Source organism: Leiobunum rupestre, chromosome 7 (genome assembly GCF_980474605.1).
Source record: "Leiobunum rupestre chromosome 7, qqLeiRupe1.1.hap1, whole genome shotgun sequence".
NCBI classification, from domain to species: domain Eukaryota; kingdom Metazoa; phylum Arthropoda; class Arachnida; order Opiliones; family Sclerosomatidae; genus Leiobunum; species Leiobunum rupestre.
The window spans coordinates 38,651,159-38,673,491 of record NC_143390.1 but is presented as its reverse complement, the minus strand read 5'-3'; the positions used below and the strand labels follow the sequence as shown (position 1 = coordinate 38,673,491).

General features: G+C 35.5%; 1 protein-coding gene across 1 annotated transcript in view; it reads right to left on the bottom strand.

The window, feature by feature from the left end:
- Window positions 1-22,333, bottom strand: part of LOC149936228 (fatty acyl-CoA hydrolase precursor, medium chain-like) — a 64,368-nt gene that overhangs the window by 14,870 nt on the left and 27,165 nt on the right. The window contains exons 3-5 of the mRNA XM_090152973.1: window positions 21,099-21,480; window positions 13,040-13,225; window positions 2,804-2,994 (exon numbers count right to left, since the gene is read on the bottom strand). Of these exons, the coding sequence (XP_090009099.1) occupies window positions 2,804-2,994; window positions 13,040-13,225; window positions 21,099-21,480 (759 nt within the window). The remainder of the gene's footprint in view (window positions 1-2,803; window positions 2,995-13,039; window positions 13,226-21,098; window positions 21,481-22,333) is intronic.

The window sequence follows — 22,333 nt, the reverse complement described above, 5'->3', positions numbered from 1 at the left end:
AACCCCGTCACGCTAGGGGGGGGGGGGGGGGGAAAGGAGGCGGTCTTATTTTTTGCGTCTTCGCTGCAGCGTTAATCGCGTCGTAAAACGTAATTTTTTAGAACCAATGAGATTGCAGTATTATTTGATTTTATTAAAGCGGAGGAGCATACCGGGGGCCCCAAAGGGTGGTATTAGAGAAACGCTAAAAATAATCTCGACATATTCATTCTCCCTGGGTATAAATAAATACATTCTTGGTATAGGTCAAAGAGTTCTAGTTTGAAAATCGTATGAAGTATTTTCTTGGTAGTGTTTTCATTATGATGCATATAGTTTCTATACAGGAAATGAAAGTCTGTAAAATTATCTTTAATTATTTAGATGTTTTAAAGCTTTTTCAGCTTTAATTATTAAGTCAGATTATTATTTAAAATTGTTGAGAATTATTCCATGCTGAAATATTACAGCGTTTTTTTTGTTTTTTTTTTGACACCAGCATATTACAGCGTTTTAAATTTGAATACTCCCGATTCAGTCGGGCTAGTTAATAATTTAATACAGGGAAATTTCGTCTACCCTAAAATCTACAAACGCTTATTCCAATAGCTTTTGCGATAAGATAAATGCACAAAGCACTCTGCGTCTGATTTTCGAAATCGAAATATTAATATTATAATGAGCTATAACATGGCGTACCTTTCGTTATTTTTAAACGTGATACCTACGCACATTCCCAGTACTTAGCTTATATTTACCGATAGAGGGACGGAAATAAGCGTTTGCGCGCTTGTTAGGAAAATACAGTGGATCCAAAATAGTCAAGCTACCAGTCGCTTGCTAAAGTCTTCCAACCAGTCCTGATATGTACTTAGCGCAAGCCCATCTTCAAGGGAAAAGAAGACAGATTCTTAGACGTAAAAAACATGGAAGTACTCTGAGGTTCTTCCGCGGTAGATGCTGCCGTCCTAGCGCTTTTGTTGACCATAAACTTTAATAATTAGTCGTATAAACAGGGCAAAGGAGGGCGCGATAAACGTTTTAGGGGACCCGCAAAGTCAATATATATCCTATGTGTGCCTTCGCAACCACCTTTTGTTTTATAGCGATGCCAAAGTGAGTTTTATTTCTTTACCGCGAAATAGAAGACTAGCGTTATATCTATAAGGATTCCGGTAAAGGCTGATAGTGGGGTAAAATCTACAGGCGTTTTCGGGTTCGTAATAAAGTTACGTTAAAGGTTCCAATTTAATAAAAGACAAGGCACCTCCTAACGTTTGTTCCGTTTCATCTAAATACATGATACCGTAAGTGGATAAGAATATAAGTGGGACATATTAGGATAATTCTTCAATTAAAGATTGTCGCAGAGCTATTTCGCAATACCAAACCGGAAACGGATCTACGTCACTCCGCAACTTTTTCATATTCCTACGCGCGCACATTTGGAAGCTTCATTTTTAAATTCCTCACTCGAAGGGCGCAGAATCGATTTTAAAGCCGTCTTTGGTTCGCTCTTACTATTTTTTGGTATTCTAATCATTTTTTAATTTAATGCGATAAATTCCGACGATATAGCCAGCCGCCACAATAACAAAAAAAAATAATTGTCAATACTATTTTCATAAGGGACCATATCATTGGTAAAAATCAAAGTCACGTGAAATAATAGAAAGAGCATCTTAATTCCAAGTATTAAAAGCAACTATCAACATGACATTTTTACCAAATAGGGGCCCTTTCGTTTTAAGTATTGATTTTTTAATTTATTTAAATTTTTATATAATTAAAAAAATTATGCTTTAACTATTGGTAAAAATGTAGAAATCTGGCAATATTTTCAGAGAACTTGTAAAAATGGGGAAAATAAAAAAAAAATTATAAAGGGCCCTTTTGATATCCTGCGGGGAGCTAACATTTTGTCGTTACGCCACTGTGGCAACCGAAAATGTGTTTGACCTCTCCATTTAAAAAAGCACGCAGGGCTTGCCACCACCCTCCTACGCATTGTAACACGGCCACCTGATTTAAAGGCTCAAAAAGTCGCTTGATGACTTAGGCCTAAGGTGATGCCTTGGATATTAGCCTAGCTGATTATTTATTATTATTAAATTTCGTTTGGCTGACAAGGAGACGACCCCAGGTGTTACACACCGATTTTGTTCAAACTCGGGGGATTGGTAGACCTTCATGTAACTTGAAAAATCCTAAAGGGATTTTATTCAATGTGCAACAGGTTTGCCATGGCAACGAAAAATGTTTTTGACAACTTAAAATGGAAATTTTCCCATTAAAAATAACATGGGATTTTGACCGATTCCAAGGGTCCCCCCCCCTGTGAAACATTTTACAAAATTGAAAAAAAAATTAAAATACCAAAATTATAAAAAAAAATTGATAAAAATTGACGAAAAAAATCAAAATTGGTCACATTTTGATAAATTTTTTAAATTTTTTTCACAGGGAAATCGGTCAAAATCCCATGTTATTTTATGTTGTCAAAAACATTTTTCGTTGCCATGGCAAAACCGTTGGCCATTGAATAAAATCCCTTTAGGATTTTTCAAGTTACATGAAGGTCTACCAATCCCCCGAGTTTGAACAAAATCGGTGTGTAACACCTCGGGTCGTCTCCTTGTGAGTTTAAAGATCTGGTGTGACCTTCACCTTGGCTAAATATTCTTCTTACCAGCGTAGTTAAACCGACGAAAATTATGTCTATTTAACGCTGACTGAAATGTTTGACGGAAGCTATATATACGTGAAAAATTTCCTGGTATATAAGAAAATGGGGGCCCTTCATCAAAGCGAAATATGTCTATACCGGAATTCCAGCTTTGCGGGCGATCTGTTCGGCCGGTTGACTTTTCAAGCATTGAACTATGGCGTCGCTGCTCTCGCTGTTCGGACATCCGACGTCTCGAGCCAAACGTTGAGCCTGTCGCTTCGGGTGACGTTGGACGGCCCATTTGGCGACCGCGCTCCCGCTCTGAGCGATGGCTGCCGTGAACATCCCTATTGAAGAAGCCAATAGAGAAATAGAGAAAATGGCAGGGAGGAGAAAGACGTTAGTGAAGTCAAAGGAAAAACGTCGTCCCCCGCACGCGCTCTTCCATCTCAAACTTGTTAACTTTTAAAGCAATGGTATCCCCCCCTCCACTCCGTCGCTTTTATCCCCCCCCGTCCTGGCCCAATTTGTTATTTGTCACCGGCGAAAACATCAAAAACTACCGAGTGCTGCCGTATTGAATAAAGTATACCACCCTCACCCGATCTCTTAGAGTATACAGGGTTTTTCAGTTTCCGGGCTTCGGGTCAATATTTTTTAGAAACCGTAAAATTAACCGTATTAATTTTTTTTACATTTCTCAAGTTTGGAGAAAAAAAAACCAAATACCATTTTGTAACCGTGAACGACAAATTTTTCATATAAATAAAAATACTCTGAATATTGCGAAATTTAATTAATTAGGTGAAAACTATTCGTAGGTTCGGAACCGTTCAAAGAATTGATTAGGACTAAGCTTTGACGTCACCAAAACGTACCGGACAGTTCAGAACTTGTTGTACGAATAGTCTTAAATTCCATTTTAACAGCACGTATTGACTAGTCTAAAAAACTATTGCAGACGAATTTTAGAGAGCTCAGCCATGGGTTCTTGATGGTACCAGCAGTACCTGCTCTTGAACAGTTCCGGAAGGTCCGGTTGGACCGGTTCCCGCGAGCAAATAGTTTGCGTTTGAACGGTTCCAGAATGACGAATAGTTTTCACCTATTGTGTACGCTGTTAAACTATAACTATAAACTCAGTTTCTATAGGTCACCTAGCGGCCAATTCGTTAATTTCTTAAAATTGATCAGCTACATACTATATTAAACGAGTCGCATATTAGGATGAAAATTTAGGGTTTTTTACATGGAGCTAAAACGTTTTTGATGATAGTTTACAAATTTACCTTGGACGTTTTTGCATCATCACCTATCGGCAACAAAATTCCGACCATAAATATATCTAACCCCGAAAATCAAGAAATCCATAAGAAAGATAGGAAATTAGATAATTCTTGAGAAATATTAAAAATTTCTGGAAATCCGGATAAATATCATAAATCTCGGGAAATCCGAATAAACATGATAAAGTTCGGGAAATCCGGATTAATATGATAAATGTTGGGAAATCCGGATTAATGTGATAAATCTCGGGAAATATGGATAAATATGAGAAATCTCGGGAAATACGGATAAATATGATCAATCTCGGGAAATCCGGATTAATATGATAAATATTGGGAAATCCGGATTAATATGATAAATGTTGGGAAATCCGGATTAATATGATAAATGTTGGGAAATCCGGATTAATGTGATAAATCTCGGGAAATATGGATAAATATGAGAAATCTCGGGAAATACGGATAAATATGATCAATCTCGGGAAATCCGGATTAATATGATAAATGTTGGGAAATCCGGATTAATATGATAAATGTTGGGAAATCCGGATTAATATGATAAATGTTGGGAAATCCGGATTAATATGAGAAATCTCGAGAAATACGGATAAATATGATCAATCTCGGGAAATCCGGATTAATATGATAAATGTTGGGAAATCCGGATTAATATGATAAATGTTGGGAAATCCGGATTAATATGATAAATGTTGGGAAATCCGGATAAATATGAGAAATCTCGGGAAATACGGATAAATATGATCAATCTCGGGAAATCCGGATTAATATGATAAATGTTGGGAAATCCGGATTAATATGATACATGTTGGGAAATCCGGATTAATATGATAAATGTTGGGAAATCAGGATTAATATGAGAAATCTCGGGAAATACGGATAAATATGAGAAATCTCTGGAAATGCGAAAAATATATAAATCTCAGGAATACGGAGAAATATTTATAATATCGCAAAATAATATTTATTCTGAGAAACATCGTAAATATTACCATAAATCTCAAGAAATATTGGGATATTTAAAAATACAGAAACGCAATGGAAATATTTGTAAATCGGAAATCTGTTGTACATGTTTTTTCCTAGCTCCTCGAATTGAGCAGCTCATTCCGTTGTTTGTGTAAAATACGCAACCGAAATATAGATACGCCCTGTACACGCAATATATATCCTACGGGGATTTCTCGTTTTAAAAAGCCAGGGTGAAGGGGAATTTATTTTTAGAATCTGATGCCAGTATATAACCTATCAAATGCGGAAAGAATTGCCTTCATTATACGTTTTTCTCTTCTCTCTCTGTCTAACAAAAGACGTCGGGGGAGGGGGGCACAGAGGGGGTAATAGGCCGTGAACGCGGAAAAATTCGTTCATTGAGAAACCTTATACATTTTTTATTCCCGACACCGCCTTGTATCGCACCTTTTTTAGCCTTTGTAGCTCCGGGAATATCTGGTTGGGGAGTTTATTACGGATGCCGCCCCTCCATTAACTAGAAATGTAAATGGCTTTTTGGAGGTCTTTAGGCTTATAGGACTCGTCATTTTTCACACTTTCCAATAACCCAATTACCCTATCACAAATGGAAATGTTTCTACACCGTCCTATTGAAGTTTTTTTATTGACCCATTTGGCGATCCGCGGACATAATTTGATTTCCGTAAGGCGCGCCTTTTGCGCCTATCCAATCTAGCACTTCAAAGGAAGCTAACAGACATACTATAATTTCTACATTTTTCTTTAGTTCTAAATTATCCCACCAAGAATGTATTTATTTATACCTAGGGAGAATGTCTATGTCGAGACGGTTTTTAGCCTTTCTCTCAATCCACCCGTTGGTCCCCCCAGTACGCTCCTCCACTTAAAATAAAACGAATAGTCCCGGTATTTCATTGGCTGCTTAAAATTTACGTCACCTAACGCGATGGTAATCAAACGCCGATGACGTTTTGTCTTCCCCCCTGCGCGAGACGGGGGAAAGGCGTTCAACGTGCCCGGCGATTGTCGCAACATAATCATCCCACATAAAGTTCTGTAATAAGCCTTTCTATAAAGTCATTACGCTTGCCGAACTTGTTTTAATGTATCGCTTTCGTCACGAGATACGTAGGAGTTCAGTTCAGGGGTACGTTCAGCAGCGCTAATCGGTGACATCGGTTTCCTACTGTACGCTTTGTCGCGTTTCCGGTTTTGACGTCACGATAGTCATCGGTTACTCACCGAAGTCATCGGCTTCAAGAGTCGGTTTTTCCGATGACTGACGTCATTACTGACGTAAAACTACTATAAAAGCTACGCCATTTTAAAAAACACCGATTACTGAATAAAAGCGTTCAGCATCTTACGACGTCATTATGACGAAAACGCTCATGGGTGTAAAATATCTAACCCATCGGGTTTTTTCCCGTTGACTGCTACTGAACGTACCACAGGTTTGATGGTTAGATCTTTATAAACAGGGCAACTCGTCGAATTTTAATTCGTGTCTTGTTCAAATTGTTAAAATGTTCCACGCGCTCTTTTAATATTTTAGCGTAAAAGGCTCGTGCATTTTGGTTATTTCAGGGAGCACGCGCGAAATCGCTCGAGCCCATTTACGCTAAAATATTAAGACGCGCGTGGAACTTTTTAACAAGTTGAATAAGACAAAAATGGAGTTTATGCTAGCGTCTATTGGCTATCATAGTGAAACGTCACTTGTACGTCACGAGTGACGCACCCGATACATCTAAACAAGAAGGCCATTGTTACTTTATAGAAAGGCCTATTGCATTTGGCATTCTACCAAGAATGTATATATTTATACTTAAGGAGGATGACTATGATGAGATTATTTTTAGGATTTGGTAGCGTTTGTCCGAATTTTATTTATCTGATTTGTTTCGAAAGATGAAATTGTAAAATTTTGGTGTCGAATGTATTGATCGTATGCCTATTAATACAGTTTACACAGAAAATGTTCAATTTGATCTTTCAAAAATGTTTTAAAACATTTCCAACGTGTCTAGTGTGAACTAGAGGACATAGTACTGTCTTGGCAAAATTGTACCTAGAAAAATCGTCTCTAGAAATTCTTCATAATCACCTATTGACATCGTAGCTACTGAACCGTACTATGCAACTGCGCTTTTGCAATCTCCGTAACTGGAAAAATACGATTTTGCATATATATACCACCTAACCTAACCTATATCTAGCGACATAAAAAACGTCAATATCAATATCTCCCTTTCAAAAAAAAAATTATTTTTGGGATAAAAATTTAAATTTGACCTACAATAGTTATTGAATTCGGATATATGAAACCAAACTCTTTAGGTATATTCGAATCACTATTTTAAGAACAGGAATTTTAACAAACGCTACTACTACACTGAAGGTGATTAAATTCGTACATGTACAAATGAAACTATTTCGGTTTTAAATTTCGAACAAATGAGTAATCGGACATTTCCAAGATATTTTTTGTGCTGCTCTTAATAGAGAGGTTAAGCAGAGCGCTCTTGAAGTTTGAACGACAACGTCGAGCGTGATCATTCTCCACGGTTTTCTTTACGCGTTTATACTTCGGAGTCCGAAAACGACGCCATACTTCTATCGAGCTAATGTGACACGTACTATAATATTTATAGCGTTTATATAAAAATACTGAATATAACATCTTTCCTGCTCGTCAAATCGAGAGATAATTATGGCAGGTTGTTCATTTTCTAGCAACGTGTGTTTTAGAAATCGTAAATACTGCTTTGAATTGAAATGTTCCTAAGCCCAGGGCCGGACTGGCTAGTATTTGGCCCCACCGGCTACGCAGTCGTGTTGGCCCCATTTCCCATTAATTCCAAGTTTTTCCTATTTGGCCCCCAATTTGAGTTGGCCCCGATCTGACCGGCGATCGCCGGTTAGCCGCCCTGGCCAGCCCGGGCCTGCCTAAGCCTCGTATTTTATAGGCGAAATTGGACTACGAAGACCCATTGAAAGTAAAGCAGGGTACACGAAAACCAATGTTTGTCATTAGACAATGCTAACAGCCATACAAAAGGCACGTTTTAAGATTGCTTAAACAAGTTTTTATTTTCGTCGTGTACTCGGGTTTATTAAATATTTATAAAATGTGTTAAAATTATATAGTAGCTGTACATGCTTTCTTTAACAGTCAAAGTTAAAACACGCTTAACAGATTTTAAAGAAATTAAATTCACGAACGTCTAGATACTTCCGACGTTGTCGTTCAAACTTCTAAAGCGTCGTGCTTAACCTCTCTATTCCCCGTCATGCTCAAAGAAAAAGCTCTTTCCAACCTCCAAAAATTCAAATCAGTCCGGTATCTCAATGGTTCCCTAAAACTTCGACGTTTTTATTGACTTTAAGGGGAGGGGCATACTGGCCAGCGGATTTCGATATTCACTATACTCACTAGGAGACATTCCGAAGTGTAACGCACCGATTTTGTTCAAACTCGAGGGATTGGTAGACCTTCATGTAACTTGAAAAATCCTAAAGGGAATTTATTCAATGGGCAACCGTTTTGCCATGGCAACAAAAAATGTTTTTGAATAGAAGAAAAAAAAATACTACTTTTGATAAAATTTTTTAAAATGTATTATTTTTTTTTTAATTTTGAAAAATAATTTATTTTAAACAATTTCGAAATATTTTTTCAATGTTTGTACTTTTTTTAATTTTTTGAACATTTTTCCAATTTTAGCCATTTTGGTTCATTTTCACCCATTTTGTTCAAATTGATCAAAAATTGATCAATTTTGATTTTTTTCGTAAATTTGTATCTATTTTTGGCATTTTCAAAATTTTTAAAATTGTTAAAATTTTTAAAATTGTTAAAATTTTTAAAATTGTTAAAATTTTTAAAATTGTTAAAATTTTTAAAATTGTGAAAATTTTTAAAATTGTGAAAATTTTTAAAATTGTTAAAATTTTTAAAATTGTTAAAATTTTTCATAGGAATCGGTCAGAATCCCATGTTATTTTCAATGGGAAAATTTCAATTTTTTTGGGGTCAAAAACATTTTTTGTTGTCATGGCAAAAGGTTGTCCATTGAATAAATTCCCTTTAGGATTTTTCAAGTTACATGAAGGTCTAACAATCCCCCGAGTTTGAACCAAATCAGTGGGTTACACTTCGGGATGTCTCCTTGTCAGTTGCAGGTTAAGAAAGGCAAAATATCTATTACATTTACTGGAAAGATACTAGCACGAATTTCCGGTTAATCGGCGGCAGAATTTCGAATTTGGCGCGTGCATTATATAATTTTGGAAAATACCGTCTACCGCGTGATAATTCAAAGTGATAATTAATTATTCAACATAGATAAGATTTCAAAAACAGTTGTAAACAGTACTACAAATGAGGCACACCAAAATAATACGTTTGGCGATTCCACGATAAGTATAGAACGGGTAATGCCAAGATTACCACGTTGATAATTGTTCACGAGCATAATTCTAAAAATACACTACAATTAAGCATAAAAATAATAATCTACATTAAATATTTATTGATCACTTTGAAATTTACGCAATAGACATTTCTAAAACGAATTAATATAACACGCGTAGGAACCTTTAGGAATTCAACAGAAAATAGGCTAAATTCGAAAATCCCTCCGCCGATTTACCTGTAATTCGTGTTAGTATCTTTCTGCCAATTATACTAGATATTTTGCCTTTATTAACCTGCAAATGAGTATAAAAATGGTCTGAATAGTTCATGGACAGCGCAATAAAACGTGTACAATCCTATACAATTAGGTGCCCTCTGCTTATTTTCGGGAGACCTATCTATTCTCCCTAATTGTAAGTAAATACATTCTTAATAATATATTACTTAAAATACTACCAGATTAGATTAGTATTTATATGTCTTTTGAGATACGAGAGTATAGATTTTGACAAATCTCGATTTATACAGAGAGATATTTATGTATTCAACTTGATAATTTGATATATATGTATTTAAATTTTATGTTTTATATAATTTCTATCTTAAGACTATCAAGGTCACCCTAAGTTTGAAACGAATGGGATTTTAACGTTAGACAAATGACTGGCCAAATTTTGGCCACATGAATCCATCTGGTGGTGAAAAATTTAAACTTATGCAAAAATCTCCCCCACGTTAATACGGTGTACACGGATTGTACACCTTTAGTCAGAGTAATACCGGCGATAATACCGTGTACACGGATTGTACACCTTTAGTCGGAGTAATATCGACTTTAATACGGTGTACACATCCGTGGTTTGGCGAGAAAATCGAGGTTGCGAATTTGCGAAGGTACAAGTTCCATTTTTATAGCCTAGATGGAGATATACTAACAGATTAGAGATATAGTATGCAGGGTGCTCCGAAAATGGTGGTAGAACCGACGTTCTAAGGGTTCCACGGATCATTTTAAGTCGAAAATTGTCTATGACATTTTTTGATTTTGGCCACCATTTTGGATTGATGTACGGATCCCCCTTTAATTTTACTATAATTTTTTAATCAACGTTAATAAGCCGTTTCATTCATAGTTTTCTTTGGGGGGGGGGGGGGCACGCTCGGGCTTTTTTTTACCGTGGCATTAGATTTGATAATTTTTATAGGCTTAGTAAAACCGATTTTCAGTTGTTTTCTAAAAGATTACAGTTCAACTATGGCTATGTACTCGGCTAACGAGTGCACTGATATGTTAAGCCCAGTTCACACTATACAATTAATTGGCCACTTAATTGAAACCAACTAATTGTAAGCAAGAGAATTATACAGTGTGAACAGAAAAAGTTGGAACAATGGTTACAATTTATCTGTTCACACTATTCAATTTTCTTGCTTACAATTAGTTGCTTTCAATTAAGTGGCCCAATTAATTGTGTAGTGTGAACTGGGCTTTACTCGCGTTAAGTTTTCGCAATGGAAATGACGAAGCTGGCTCGCGTTGGTACACCGAATGGTTTCCTAATAGTAATCGTGAAAGCTAAACAAAGATTATGGGGAACTGGAAGTTTTGAAACTCCAACTACCGATCATGGAAGGCAACGAAGAATAGCAGTAGAGGAACAGATTTTGGATATGATAGCTGATGACCCTATACCCTAAGCACCAAACGCGTGGCAAGAATGCTGGACATCTCTTACAAGAACGTTTGTAATACGGTTCACGACAACTCGCAGCATATCCTTATCATTATCAAAGGTTCAACATTTACAACCGAACGATTTTCCCAGACGATGTATGTTTTGCGAATGGATGCGGGAGCCACACGAGGTAGATGATTCGTTCCATCAACGCATTCTATGGTGCGATGAGGTGCAGTTTACGAGAGGAGGTGTTCTAAATCTACACAACCTTCATTATTGGGGTCGGCAAAAACTCGCACGCTATTCTAAACGCAAAGTTCCAAGAGGAATGGAGAGTTTACGTCTGGGCAGGAATAATAGACGAGACTCTGATTGGTCCATTCTTTCTTCCACCTCGTCTGAATGAAGACCGTTACTTAGACATTTTGCGCAACGAGGTTGAAGGCGTCTTGGACGACATGCCGCTGTACGATCGTGGGAGGCTTTGGTTCCAGCACGATGGTGCGCCATCCCATTTCGGACTACAAGTTCTCGCGAATCTAGAAGAGAACTTCGGCGAAAGTTGGATTGGTCCAGAGAGACCTACGCCTTGGCCGGCGAGATCCCCTGACCTAACTCCTTTCGACTATGACCTTTGGGGCCGCGTCAAGGATTTGGTTTAAACGACGGAATTTCCTGATGAAGAGACCCTGCGCACCAGGATCGTTGACGCGTTTAACGTAAAAAAAAATGGAATTATGCAACGCGGTACTTCACCGATCGCAATTATGCCTAGAGCACGAAGGGGGCCATTTTGAACAATTTCTAAATTTAGGGTTTGAAGGTACAGACCCTCTGATTTCAGTTAATTCTACCTTGAAAATGTTTTTAGATGAACTAAAACGAAAATTTCATTTAAAAACCCAATTATACTTTATCACTAACAATGTAAGTTCAGTCTAAGCCTAATCTTGACTCGACGCGATCCCTATAAATTTGGTGTTGTTGTAATTCCATTTTCAGAACAGTTTTAAATAAAGAAATAGGAGTCGTCCAACAATCCGAAGAAAACGTTTGTTCAACACCAAAATCCTTGTACACGCGGTTTTTGTATCGCATTTTTTAAATGTAATGAGCCTTATTGAACAAAGCTCTTAGCTTATTCATTATGGATTACCAATAAAAAAATTCGTTGTCATTTCACTTATTTTCGTGGCGGAGTCTTTAAGTTTACACAGTAGGGGATTTCCCATTAGGCACAATAGGCCTAGGGCGGCACATTTCTAGGGGTGAAAAAAGTTCTGGGCCATCGGTGGAAAATTTCCTTCATCAAATAAATAGTGTTTTTTTTATATTTTAAAGGCGCCATTTTCATTAGTATCTAGGGCGGCAAACTTGTAAATACGGCCCTGAGTTTACAGTATCAGAACTATTCAGAAGAAGCATTTACTATTAATGAAACGGCTTATAAACGTTGATTAAAAAAGTACATCAATTGAATTTTAATTCCAAAACGGTGATCCAAATCAAAAATTCTCACGAAACTACATCGGAACACCATGAATATATCTAGCTATGAATATCTAACCCTACGATATAGCCCTTCTATCATGTCGATTTGATTTGGGTGGAAACTTTCGAGACCAGTGACGCGTTTTCAGCCAATCAGGAGACTGAAAGAAATGACGGCATGCTCCACACTCGGTCGGAGCAGATGTGATTGATCGCGTGACTAGATAAGCCCAACCCAAATTTTAGCGGGAGGTTAGAGAGATTATTGCTATTGTATATTCATAGCTAGATATATTCATGGGAACACCCTGTATATAGTTCCGAAAGAGCTTACATTTTTCGCCGGAAGATGGCGCCAAGGTCAATTGAACGTGGAAACCAGGAATAAAACGTTTAGTATATACTAATGGCGAACCGGGGCGGAATCAGTGTTTCCTTTGGGACACTTTTACGTAATCGAGCGCGACCAAGTTTTAAAGTGGGCTTTCTCTCGGGTCGCGATAAAAAAGTCTCGAATACTCGCCATTAGTAAGCGGAGACAGCATATGCAATCCGACGCAAGCTCCACCCGCCGAGTTGCCGAAAATGGTAATTCGACCCGGATGTCCTCCGAAGGCCTTGATGTTGTTGCGGACCCATTCCAGAGCCAACAATTGATCCATCAGACCCGCGTTTCCAGGAAGTACGTTGTCGCCAGTGCTCAAGAAGCCTATATGGACGAAACAAAAACCCAAAATGAATATGTGCCTAGATGTCACAGGTAGGGCGTGGTTAAGACTTAACGTGGGAGTGGCGTAAAATAAAAACGTTTCATATTTTCACCTTTTAAAGGGAATGTTACCTATTTACAAAGACTGAGCGCCATCTACTATCAGAAAATTCTTTGTATGTAATTTCTTTATCTCCCATTTGTTCAATACATAAATAATATCTGCTTCCGGATAAATACCCTAGATGGCGCCACAATTAATACTCAAGTGGCGTATTTCTCATTTCTGCCACCAGATTTATCAACAGCTAGGGTATCTGGGGCTAGTTACGTTAAAACAAAGTGGAGCGTGGTAGCAGACGATATTGGCAATATCAAAGACGCCAAAGTTTGAAATGATTGCTCTTTTGGGGGTTTGAAATCCCATTATTTTTACATTTTAAATTTTTTATCTTAACACGGTGTCATATTTGCAAAGGTCTGTATATCGTTATTTTAAAATGTGAACGTACATGGCGACTTAAGGTTAGACATTTTTATCGCCATCGGGGGCTCTTGGAAGTCTCCCCCTCCTCACGCGAAATCCAAAAAGCTTCGGAAGATGCGCGAACCAGGCCAGCGCTTATTGGGTAATGGATTTTTTTCCCACGTCCCGCCATCTGGCGAGGTCTACAGATAAAATTCTTAGGTCGGAAATTCGACACAGCCTCTCCGCGTTTCCTCTTTCTTATAAGTTTTCTCTCGTTCTGTCTTTTTAAGTAAAGTTGGGAGGAAAAATGTTTTAGAAGATATGGCATTTCTGATAAAATGGTCTATTTTGACCTCGTATTTATATAGGAACTCAATACGTTTGAAAAAATTTATTCGTTCGTTGCAGGAAACCTTTTGTTGTTTTTAAAACATTGTATAAAATTGCTTTACGCTAGTATTACCGTTCAATTTTTTTTTATTTTATGAAATATTTTTTCATATTCCTACGCGATATGAAATGAATATTTTCTTTGTAGATAAAAATTTCGTTCAATTGGAAACCAAAAAAAAACAAAATTGGTACAAAAATATTAAAACGCAAATATGTTAGTTTTGCTAAAATTAGATTTTAATCAAAATGTATTTATATATACATCATTAGAGTTGGAACCTTTTATAGCTTGAAGACGACGTCACGACGCCATATTTCTATCGAGCTAATGTGACACGTAGGTACTATAATATTTATAGCTTTTAAATAAAAATACAGAATATTACATCTTTCCTGCTCGTCAAATCGAGAGATAATTATGGCAGATTGTTCCTTTTCTAGCCACGTGCGTTTTAGTAATCGTAAATACTGCTTTGAATTGAAATGTTCCTAAGCCTCGTATTTTATAGGCGAAATTGGACTACGAAGACCCATTGAAAGTAAAGCAGGGTACACGAAAACCAATGTTTGTCATTAGACAATGCTAACAACCATACAAAAGGCGCGTTTTAAGATTGCTTAAACAAGTTTTTATTTTCGTCGTGTACTCGGGTTTATTAAATATTTATAAAATGTGTTAAAATTCTGTTGTAACTGTACATGTTTTCTTTAGCAGTCAAAGTAAAAGCACGCTTAACAGATTTTAAATAATTTAATTTTACGAACGTCTAGATACTTCCAACGTTGTTCAAACTTCTAAAGAGTCCTGCTTAACCTCTCTATTCCCCGCAGGGGCGTAGGAACGTTCTAGAAGTTGGAGGGGGCAAAGATAAACGAAAAGGGGTCTGGAGAATGGTTTTTAATTTTTAATGGAGTGTAGCTTCTCCGAATGCATGTGTACTTGTTACTACTATGTAATTTGGCGGGAAAAGACTGAAATTTAAACACAGTTGAGGTTCTATAAATTGTATATGCTTTTAAAATGATAATTTGAGTCTTTTGAAGATCTCAACTGACCAAAGGTTGGAGGGGGCAATAACATTAGTTGCCCCTCCCAGCAAAATTCTAGGGAGGGGCATTGCCCCCCTGCCCCTCCCGGTTCCTACGCCCCTGATTCCCCGTCATGCTCAAAGAATGAGCTCTTTCCTACTACCAAAAATCTTCTCTAAGTAGAAAAATATACATTGTTGATATTTTGGAACAAGGCCTAGTCTGGAATTGGGGTTTGCGATTTTCAGATCTAATGAAATAAATCTTGGAATGTGTAAATGTTATAAATCTAAAAATTTAGTTACTATACTTTACAAGTTTTTTGCTAACGAATATTTATTACAATATTTTTTAGAGTTATAAGTCGGAAAATTTTCCGCCTAATATTGTTCAAAAACTTAAATTAGCGGCATTTTCGGCTCATTTTGTCGAATCCAAAAGTTAAACTAAACCTCTAAACTAGTCTTGAATAAAAACCATGAAAAATAAATATTAGTTTTCAATTTTTATTTTTCTGATTTGCGGAAAATTTTCCCTAAATCTGAAGTCTACCAACGTGATTGAATCTCACACCTTTCCAATTCGTGCCAGAAGAAAATTCAACTTTCAAAAGGATTTTCTAACTGAAGAATAAATTTTGGTTTTTGCAAATTTCATTTCACTAAACATTTAATTACTTCATTATTTTTAAAAATATATTAATTATATTTAGAAAGGCAATATTGTAATGACAATACAATACTTTCGCTGTTAAAAACATATTAGAAAATGCGAATTATTTTCAATGCCAAATTTTGATTAATGCTACATTGAGAAATTTTAATTTACAACGCGATGAAGATTTTCGGGTGCAATTTTTAGTCTCTTAGACAAAGGTCTAAAAGAAGATAAATTGGTTTCTGTGTCCTTTTTTTTTTGCAGGAACCTTAGTTTCTGTCTCCTATTGTTAGCCAAGATGTGTCCCCCTGCAATTCGTTCGTTTCCCGACATTGAACGAAAGTGGTTTGAAAAGCCCACTGTTTTTTTCTCTTTGCCGAAGAGAGTATCGCTTCACTGGTATTCTCTGACCGTCCAATAAGTTACTGCACTCCTTGATTCCGCTTCCTTCCCTTAACTCGACCCAACGAACGTCTAAATTTCAAGATTTCAGCTTCGCCGGTCAACCGCTATTTCTCCTAACCCGCGAAGATTCAAATGTTACCCTTTATCTTTACTACGAGCTAACCCCCGGGGCGCTTTCTTCCCAAGGATGCGATGAAAAAACGCCGAGTACGAATACTGGGATCGTTTTAACTCGGTTTCCACGACGACGCTTCAAAGGAAGCCGCTTTTTTAGTCGATTGGAAGGAAAAGAAAAGATTTAGCGGAGGCCCATCCTCCCCAAAAACGTCACGCGACACCCAAAAAAAAGGAATGGAATTCTTTCAGCGGCTTTTTAAACGTGAACTGATCTATCGTATATCACGTATTTAAACGAGGGGCCAGGAATTAATATTAGGGAATACACTGAAGTAAGAGCTAAACGGATAAATATAGCCAAAGTGGCCCGCTATTGCTTAAAACAAGTTTCCAAAAGTCCAAATATAGTCGGGCTCTTTCTTCTACTCGTGAAACCGAACTGACGAGAAAAGCGCAATAATAATAATTTAATATTAATTAAATTAAATTATTTTAAAAATTAATTAAATGAAATTAATTGAAAAATAATGAAATAAAATTAATTGAAAAATAATTAAATAAAAATTAATTGAAAAATAATTAAATAAAATTAATTGAAAAATAATTAAATAAAATGAATTGAAATACTAATTAAATAAAATTAATTGAAATATTAATTGAAATTAATTCATTTTAATTATAATTTTTAATTCTTAATATTAATTTAATTCTGAATGTTAATGAAATAATAATTTAATTCTTAATTTTAATTAAATATTAATTTAATTTTAATTTAATTCTTAATTTTAATTAAATATTAATTTAATTTTAATTTAATTCTTAATTTTAATTAAATATTAATTTAATTTTAATTTAATTCTTAATTTTAATTAAATATTAATTTAATTTTAATTTAATTCTTAATTTTAATTAAATATTAATTTAATTTTAATTTAATTCTTAATTTTAATTAAATATTAATTTAATTTTAATTTAATTCTTAATTTTAATTTAATTCTTAATTTTAATTTAATTCTTAATTTTAATTTAATTCTTAATTTTAATTTAATTCTTAATTTTAATTTAATTCTTAATTTTAATTTAATTCTTAATTTTAATTTAATTCTTAATTTTAATTTAATTCTTAATTTTAATTTAATTCTTAATTTTAATTTAATTCTTAATTTTAATTTAATTCTTAATTTTAATTTAATTCTTAATTTTAATTTAATTCTTAATTTTAGTTCAATATTAATTTAATTCTTAATTTTAATTAAATATTAATTTAATTCCTAATTTTAATTAAATATTAAAATTCTAAAATTACCTTTATATTTAACATTCTAAAATTACCTTTTATATTTAAAATTTTAAAATTACCTTTTATATTTAAAATTACCTTTTATATTTAAAATTCTAAAATTACCTTTTATATTTAAAATTCTAAAATTACCTTTATATTTAAAATTCTAAAATTACCCTTTATATTTAAAATTCTAAAATTACCTTTATATTTAAAATTCTAAAATTACCTTTATATTTAAATTCTAAAATTACCTTTATATTTAAATTCTAAAATTACCTTTTATATTTAAAATTCTAAAATTACCTTTTATATTTAAAATTTTAAAATTACCTTTTATATTTAACATTCTAAAATTACCTTTTATATTTAACATTCTAAAATTACCTTTTATATTTAAAATTCTAAAATTACCTTTTATATTTAAAATTCTAAAATTACCTTTTATATTTAAAATTCTTAAATTACCTTTTATATTTAAAATTCTAAAATTACCTTTTATATTTAAAATTCTAAAATTACCTTTTATATTTAAAATTACCTTTATATTTAAAATTCTAAAATTACCTTTTATATTTAAAATTACCTTTTATATTTAAAATTCTAAAATTACCTTTTATTTTTAAAATTCTAAAATTACCTTTTATATTTAAAATTCTAAAATTACCTTTTATATTTAACATTCAGCCCCATTGGATAGAGGGACCCGACGGCGACGTCACAAACAACGTAATTATTATTGGGGTATAATTCCGGCGGAATCTATGACGCGCCGAACTAAAAAGGAGTCGTGCGAAGTTGCGAAAGACCATATTACTGGGCACTTTCGTGAGCCATGTTTCGAGTTTTTTATCTTTTCACTTCTTCGTGATTTATTACGAGGGCCGTTTAAAACGTTTTTGCCCCGGCTGTGGAATTTTTACCCGATATATATAGTTTGTCTTTCACTCTTTTTAGTCGCGTGTGAACAGTAATTACAAGTTTAAGCGCTTCAGATTTATCATCCGCGAACTGTGGCTGGCTGAAGTATATTCGTAACGGACGAGTTCGTGTTTAAAGGTCCGAAAGATTGCGTAAAAAATGACCAAAAGTCCGATTAATAGGTTTATCAATCATGATATTTTCGTATAGGCCTAACGCGAAACTATAAACTTTATTGTAAAATACATTTTATCAGATTTATCCATAGACTTTTTGCACGTTTGTTAGAAATATATTTATCGGCTAGCAAAGTTAAAAATGTACTTAATTTCCCAGTGGTCTCCTTGATAAAAAATAATTATTATTCTTTAAATAGGCGCTTCAATAAAACCCTTTCAAAGTTTCACGAGAATGCATATATATGGTCCTTGTAAAACGGCAAAAGCTCCGCTATGGTAAAAGCTCCGCTATGGTAAAAGCTTGGATGAATAACGGACGGGAAAAACTCGTGTTAGGCCTAACGGATAATTTTTGCGACATGGCATGGTCATGACATTTCTTAACCTTGGGATACGTCAAGTTGATAATATTTCTTGCAAGAAATGTAAGATTTCTTGTGATCTCGCGAACTTGACGGTTTTTAAAAAAAACCTCAGAGATCTTACAAGATTAGTAAGATCGCTTTAGAGGTAGTTTTAAATAAGAATTCAAAATGGCGTCGAATGGCGGTGAATTATTTAACATAGACCTCAAAGACGATGATACGGGAATAATTTGTAAATCTAAAGTTCTTGCCGAAGAATTTCAGCGAATTTTGAATGGTAAATATATCTTAATTGTTCTTCGAGGCTTTTATAATATTAAATCAACATTTCGGCGTACTATTTATGAAATAGCATTTGATGACAAGGATTAATTAATTGACGGATTTTTAGCGCGCGACACTACCGGTACATGTCTTGGGCACACAGACTTCTTTGCGTGCTTTTTTGACCATAACATGTAGAGGTATTTTCACGCGCAAAATGAATTTTAAAAGGCGTCAATTACTTTCTACATCCATGCTCTGACAGAGCCGCCATTTTTTTGGAACTTCGCGATCTTTTCAACTTGACGCAAAACTCGCAAAATCTTATAATAAGAATTTTTCTTGCTAAACCGTTTCTTATAATAAGGAAAATATCTTATCCACTTGACGTACCGCTGGTTTCCACTAGCGCGTATAACGGCGAGTAAGTCAACTTTGGGACCAAGCATTAGGCTTATTCGAGATTTTTCGCTTCGACGCCTTTTGGAAAAATTTAAATGAATAAAAAGCGCATATTAATTGAATTGCAAAATAATATTATATGTTATTAAGTATTACCATAATTTATTTCGCACGATTTTAGGATTGCCAAAAAACGGGGTAGACTTTATGTAAAAATCGTGCATATTTTATTATTCTGGTTTCGTACATGACGGTAAAATTGTTTATCATTCGATTTACCAACGATGTCCAATTTTACGCAGCTAATTTTCCGTTGAGTGCAATATCATATTAAAGGCGATGGAGAACGTTGACCAAGAAAATAGTTTTAGGTCTAAAGCTGGTTTCACACTCGACGGAAAATATGCCGGAAAGACGATAATAAACGTCGAGCTGAAAATTGATTCCCATTCGATATACCGCTAACGTTCAACTTTACGCTGCTAATTTTCCGTCGAGTGGGAAACCAGCTTAATGAGGGGTTTAGAAGTTGACGTTCACAACCGCAGCGATTTTCCCTAAATGAAAAGCAGTTCTAAAGGAAAATTGAGGGTCAGTCGTAAAACTAATGCGAAGCAATTTTCCGGTCGAGCTTGATCGCCGTGATTGCGTCGTATTTTCCGCCGAGTGTAAGATCCTTTGAAATAGGTATGTCGGCTTTACCCTGGGCAACAGTGTACCGCTACTAAAACACTTTTACAGGGGTCAGTAGGCTAATAATAGATATATAGGGATCTTTTCAGTAAGATTATTTTTCGTTAAAGGTCAATTGTCACCACCCTAAAATTGGTTAAAAACCATTTAAATGGATAGAAGACGTCCGAAAATGGTTATACAAAAAATTCCATGTTAATATTTCCAGTATTTGATTTATTATTAGCAACCAAATTTCGTGTTTTATCACCCCGACTCGAGAATCTCAGAACCGCTTGGTTGAACCTACCTGCAGCGCCATCTCGTGAACGAAATATAATTTTCCCGGTTTTATCGTTTTTCGGTCGGAACTGTCGTCTGCTACGACATTCTCCTTGGCTTTTTAACCGAGTTATATTCGTAGATTGTATTTTTTTATAGTTTATCGTGTTTTTAAAATGCCTTACACGCCGCCCTTTCTCAAATTTTTGCCGCTTCACTCTTTTGGCGCTGCACGTAGGTTCAACCGCGATTTCTGAAATTTTGGAGCCGTTTAGTTTGAGGAAAAAGTAGCGTAACTTTTTAAATACTTTTCCAATAACTATAAAATTTCAGGAACATAATCATTAATATATTTTCTATCATTCTGTAAAAAAAACTCGTAAATTTTTGTTTTGGTGACAATTCCCCTTTAATTATTTTTTTTCTTTTGCCTTACCGAAGGGTCCGAGTCGATAATTGAGCGTGACCACGACGACGCCTCCCATCCAGGTGAGCCATTCTCCTGGGTAGAATCTGCCACCACTCATTTGGTAGGAGCCGCCGTGGAAATAGACCATCACCGGCATCAGCGGTTCCTCCTCCCTAATCGATGACGAGAACGAAGCCTCTTCTCGCGCTATTGGAGAGTCGTTTTTCTTTCTCCCCTCTCCGTCTTCCCGGTCCTCTTGATCCGACGCCTCGTCTTGGAGAGGATTGACGAGCCTGTTTCTGGCTCTGGCCGCTTCGCGCTCCAGGTCCTCCTCAATCGGGTCTTCGGACGACGGCTGCGGGACATCATTTTCGCTCGACCAAGTCACGTTCTCCTCCGAGCTTTTCCTCTAAAAGCGAGATATGTCAAGAGTGAAGAAAAAAAGTGGATCAGGTTGCCTAATGTTTCCTTTGATCTTCCCCATCCCATCGCATCCATTCCCCTCCGCGACATCCCTAACTTTTCCAACCCGGAACAAGATGCCTATAATGGTAATTGTGGTCAATTTTGTTTCTCCCCTAACCCGCTGGCCGATCTGTCTATTCTGTTGTCTAGACCTAGACGATTTCGTTTCTCTTTTTACATTTATAGGATCCAAAGAAAGCCGAGGCCTAGTAAGCTATTAAGTCTATGTATTGATCTTATAAGTATGGTTTTTAAGAAATATACAACAGCTCGCTGTCAAATCAGCAATATAGTTGGTCTCGCTATGGTGTCTCGCTATAAGCCTTTTTCCTAAGAACTAAACCATTTAACTATGATTGTATTTCATCGAAATAATTTCTGATAGCTATGTGTGGAGTTACGTCAAATTGACGGCGTATACCCAAAGAGATAAGCGCCTCTAGAGAGGACAATAAGCAACTGAAATTCATATAATAACGCGCCGTTCTTACGCTTCGTCGCGATAAGGCCAAGAGTACATATTAACCGTAATGACGCAGTCTGAAGTCCACCAAAAATGTGTGGTCATTCTAAAAATGGCTCTCGAGAAAGATTGGGTACTGACACACTTATTTGAAATAATATTATAGACTTATGAGTATATCTATGGAATAATAGATGATTTTTAGAGGCCACCCATATCAACAATTATTACTAATTAGGTCATTTTCCTAATTGGTCAAATCAGTAAATTCCTTAATACAAAGAGTCAGTAATACTCTCTGCGCAAGCGCAGTGATTGAGGCGGCATCTACTAC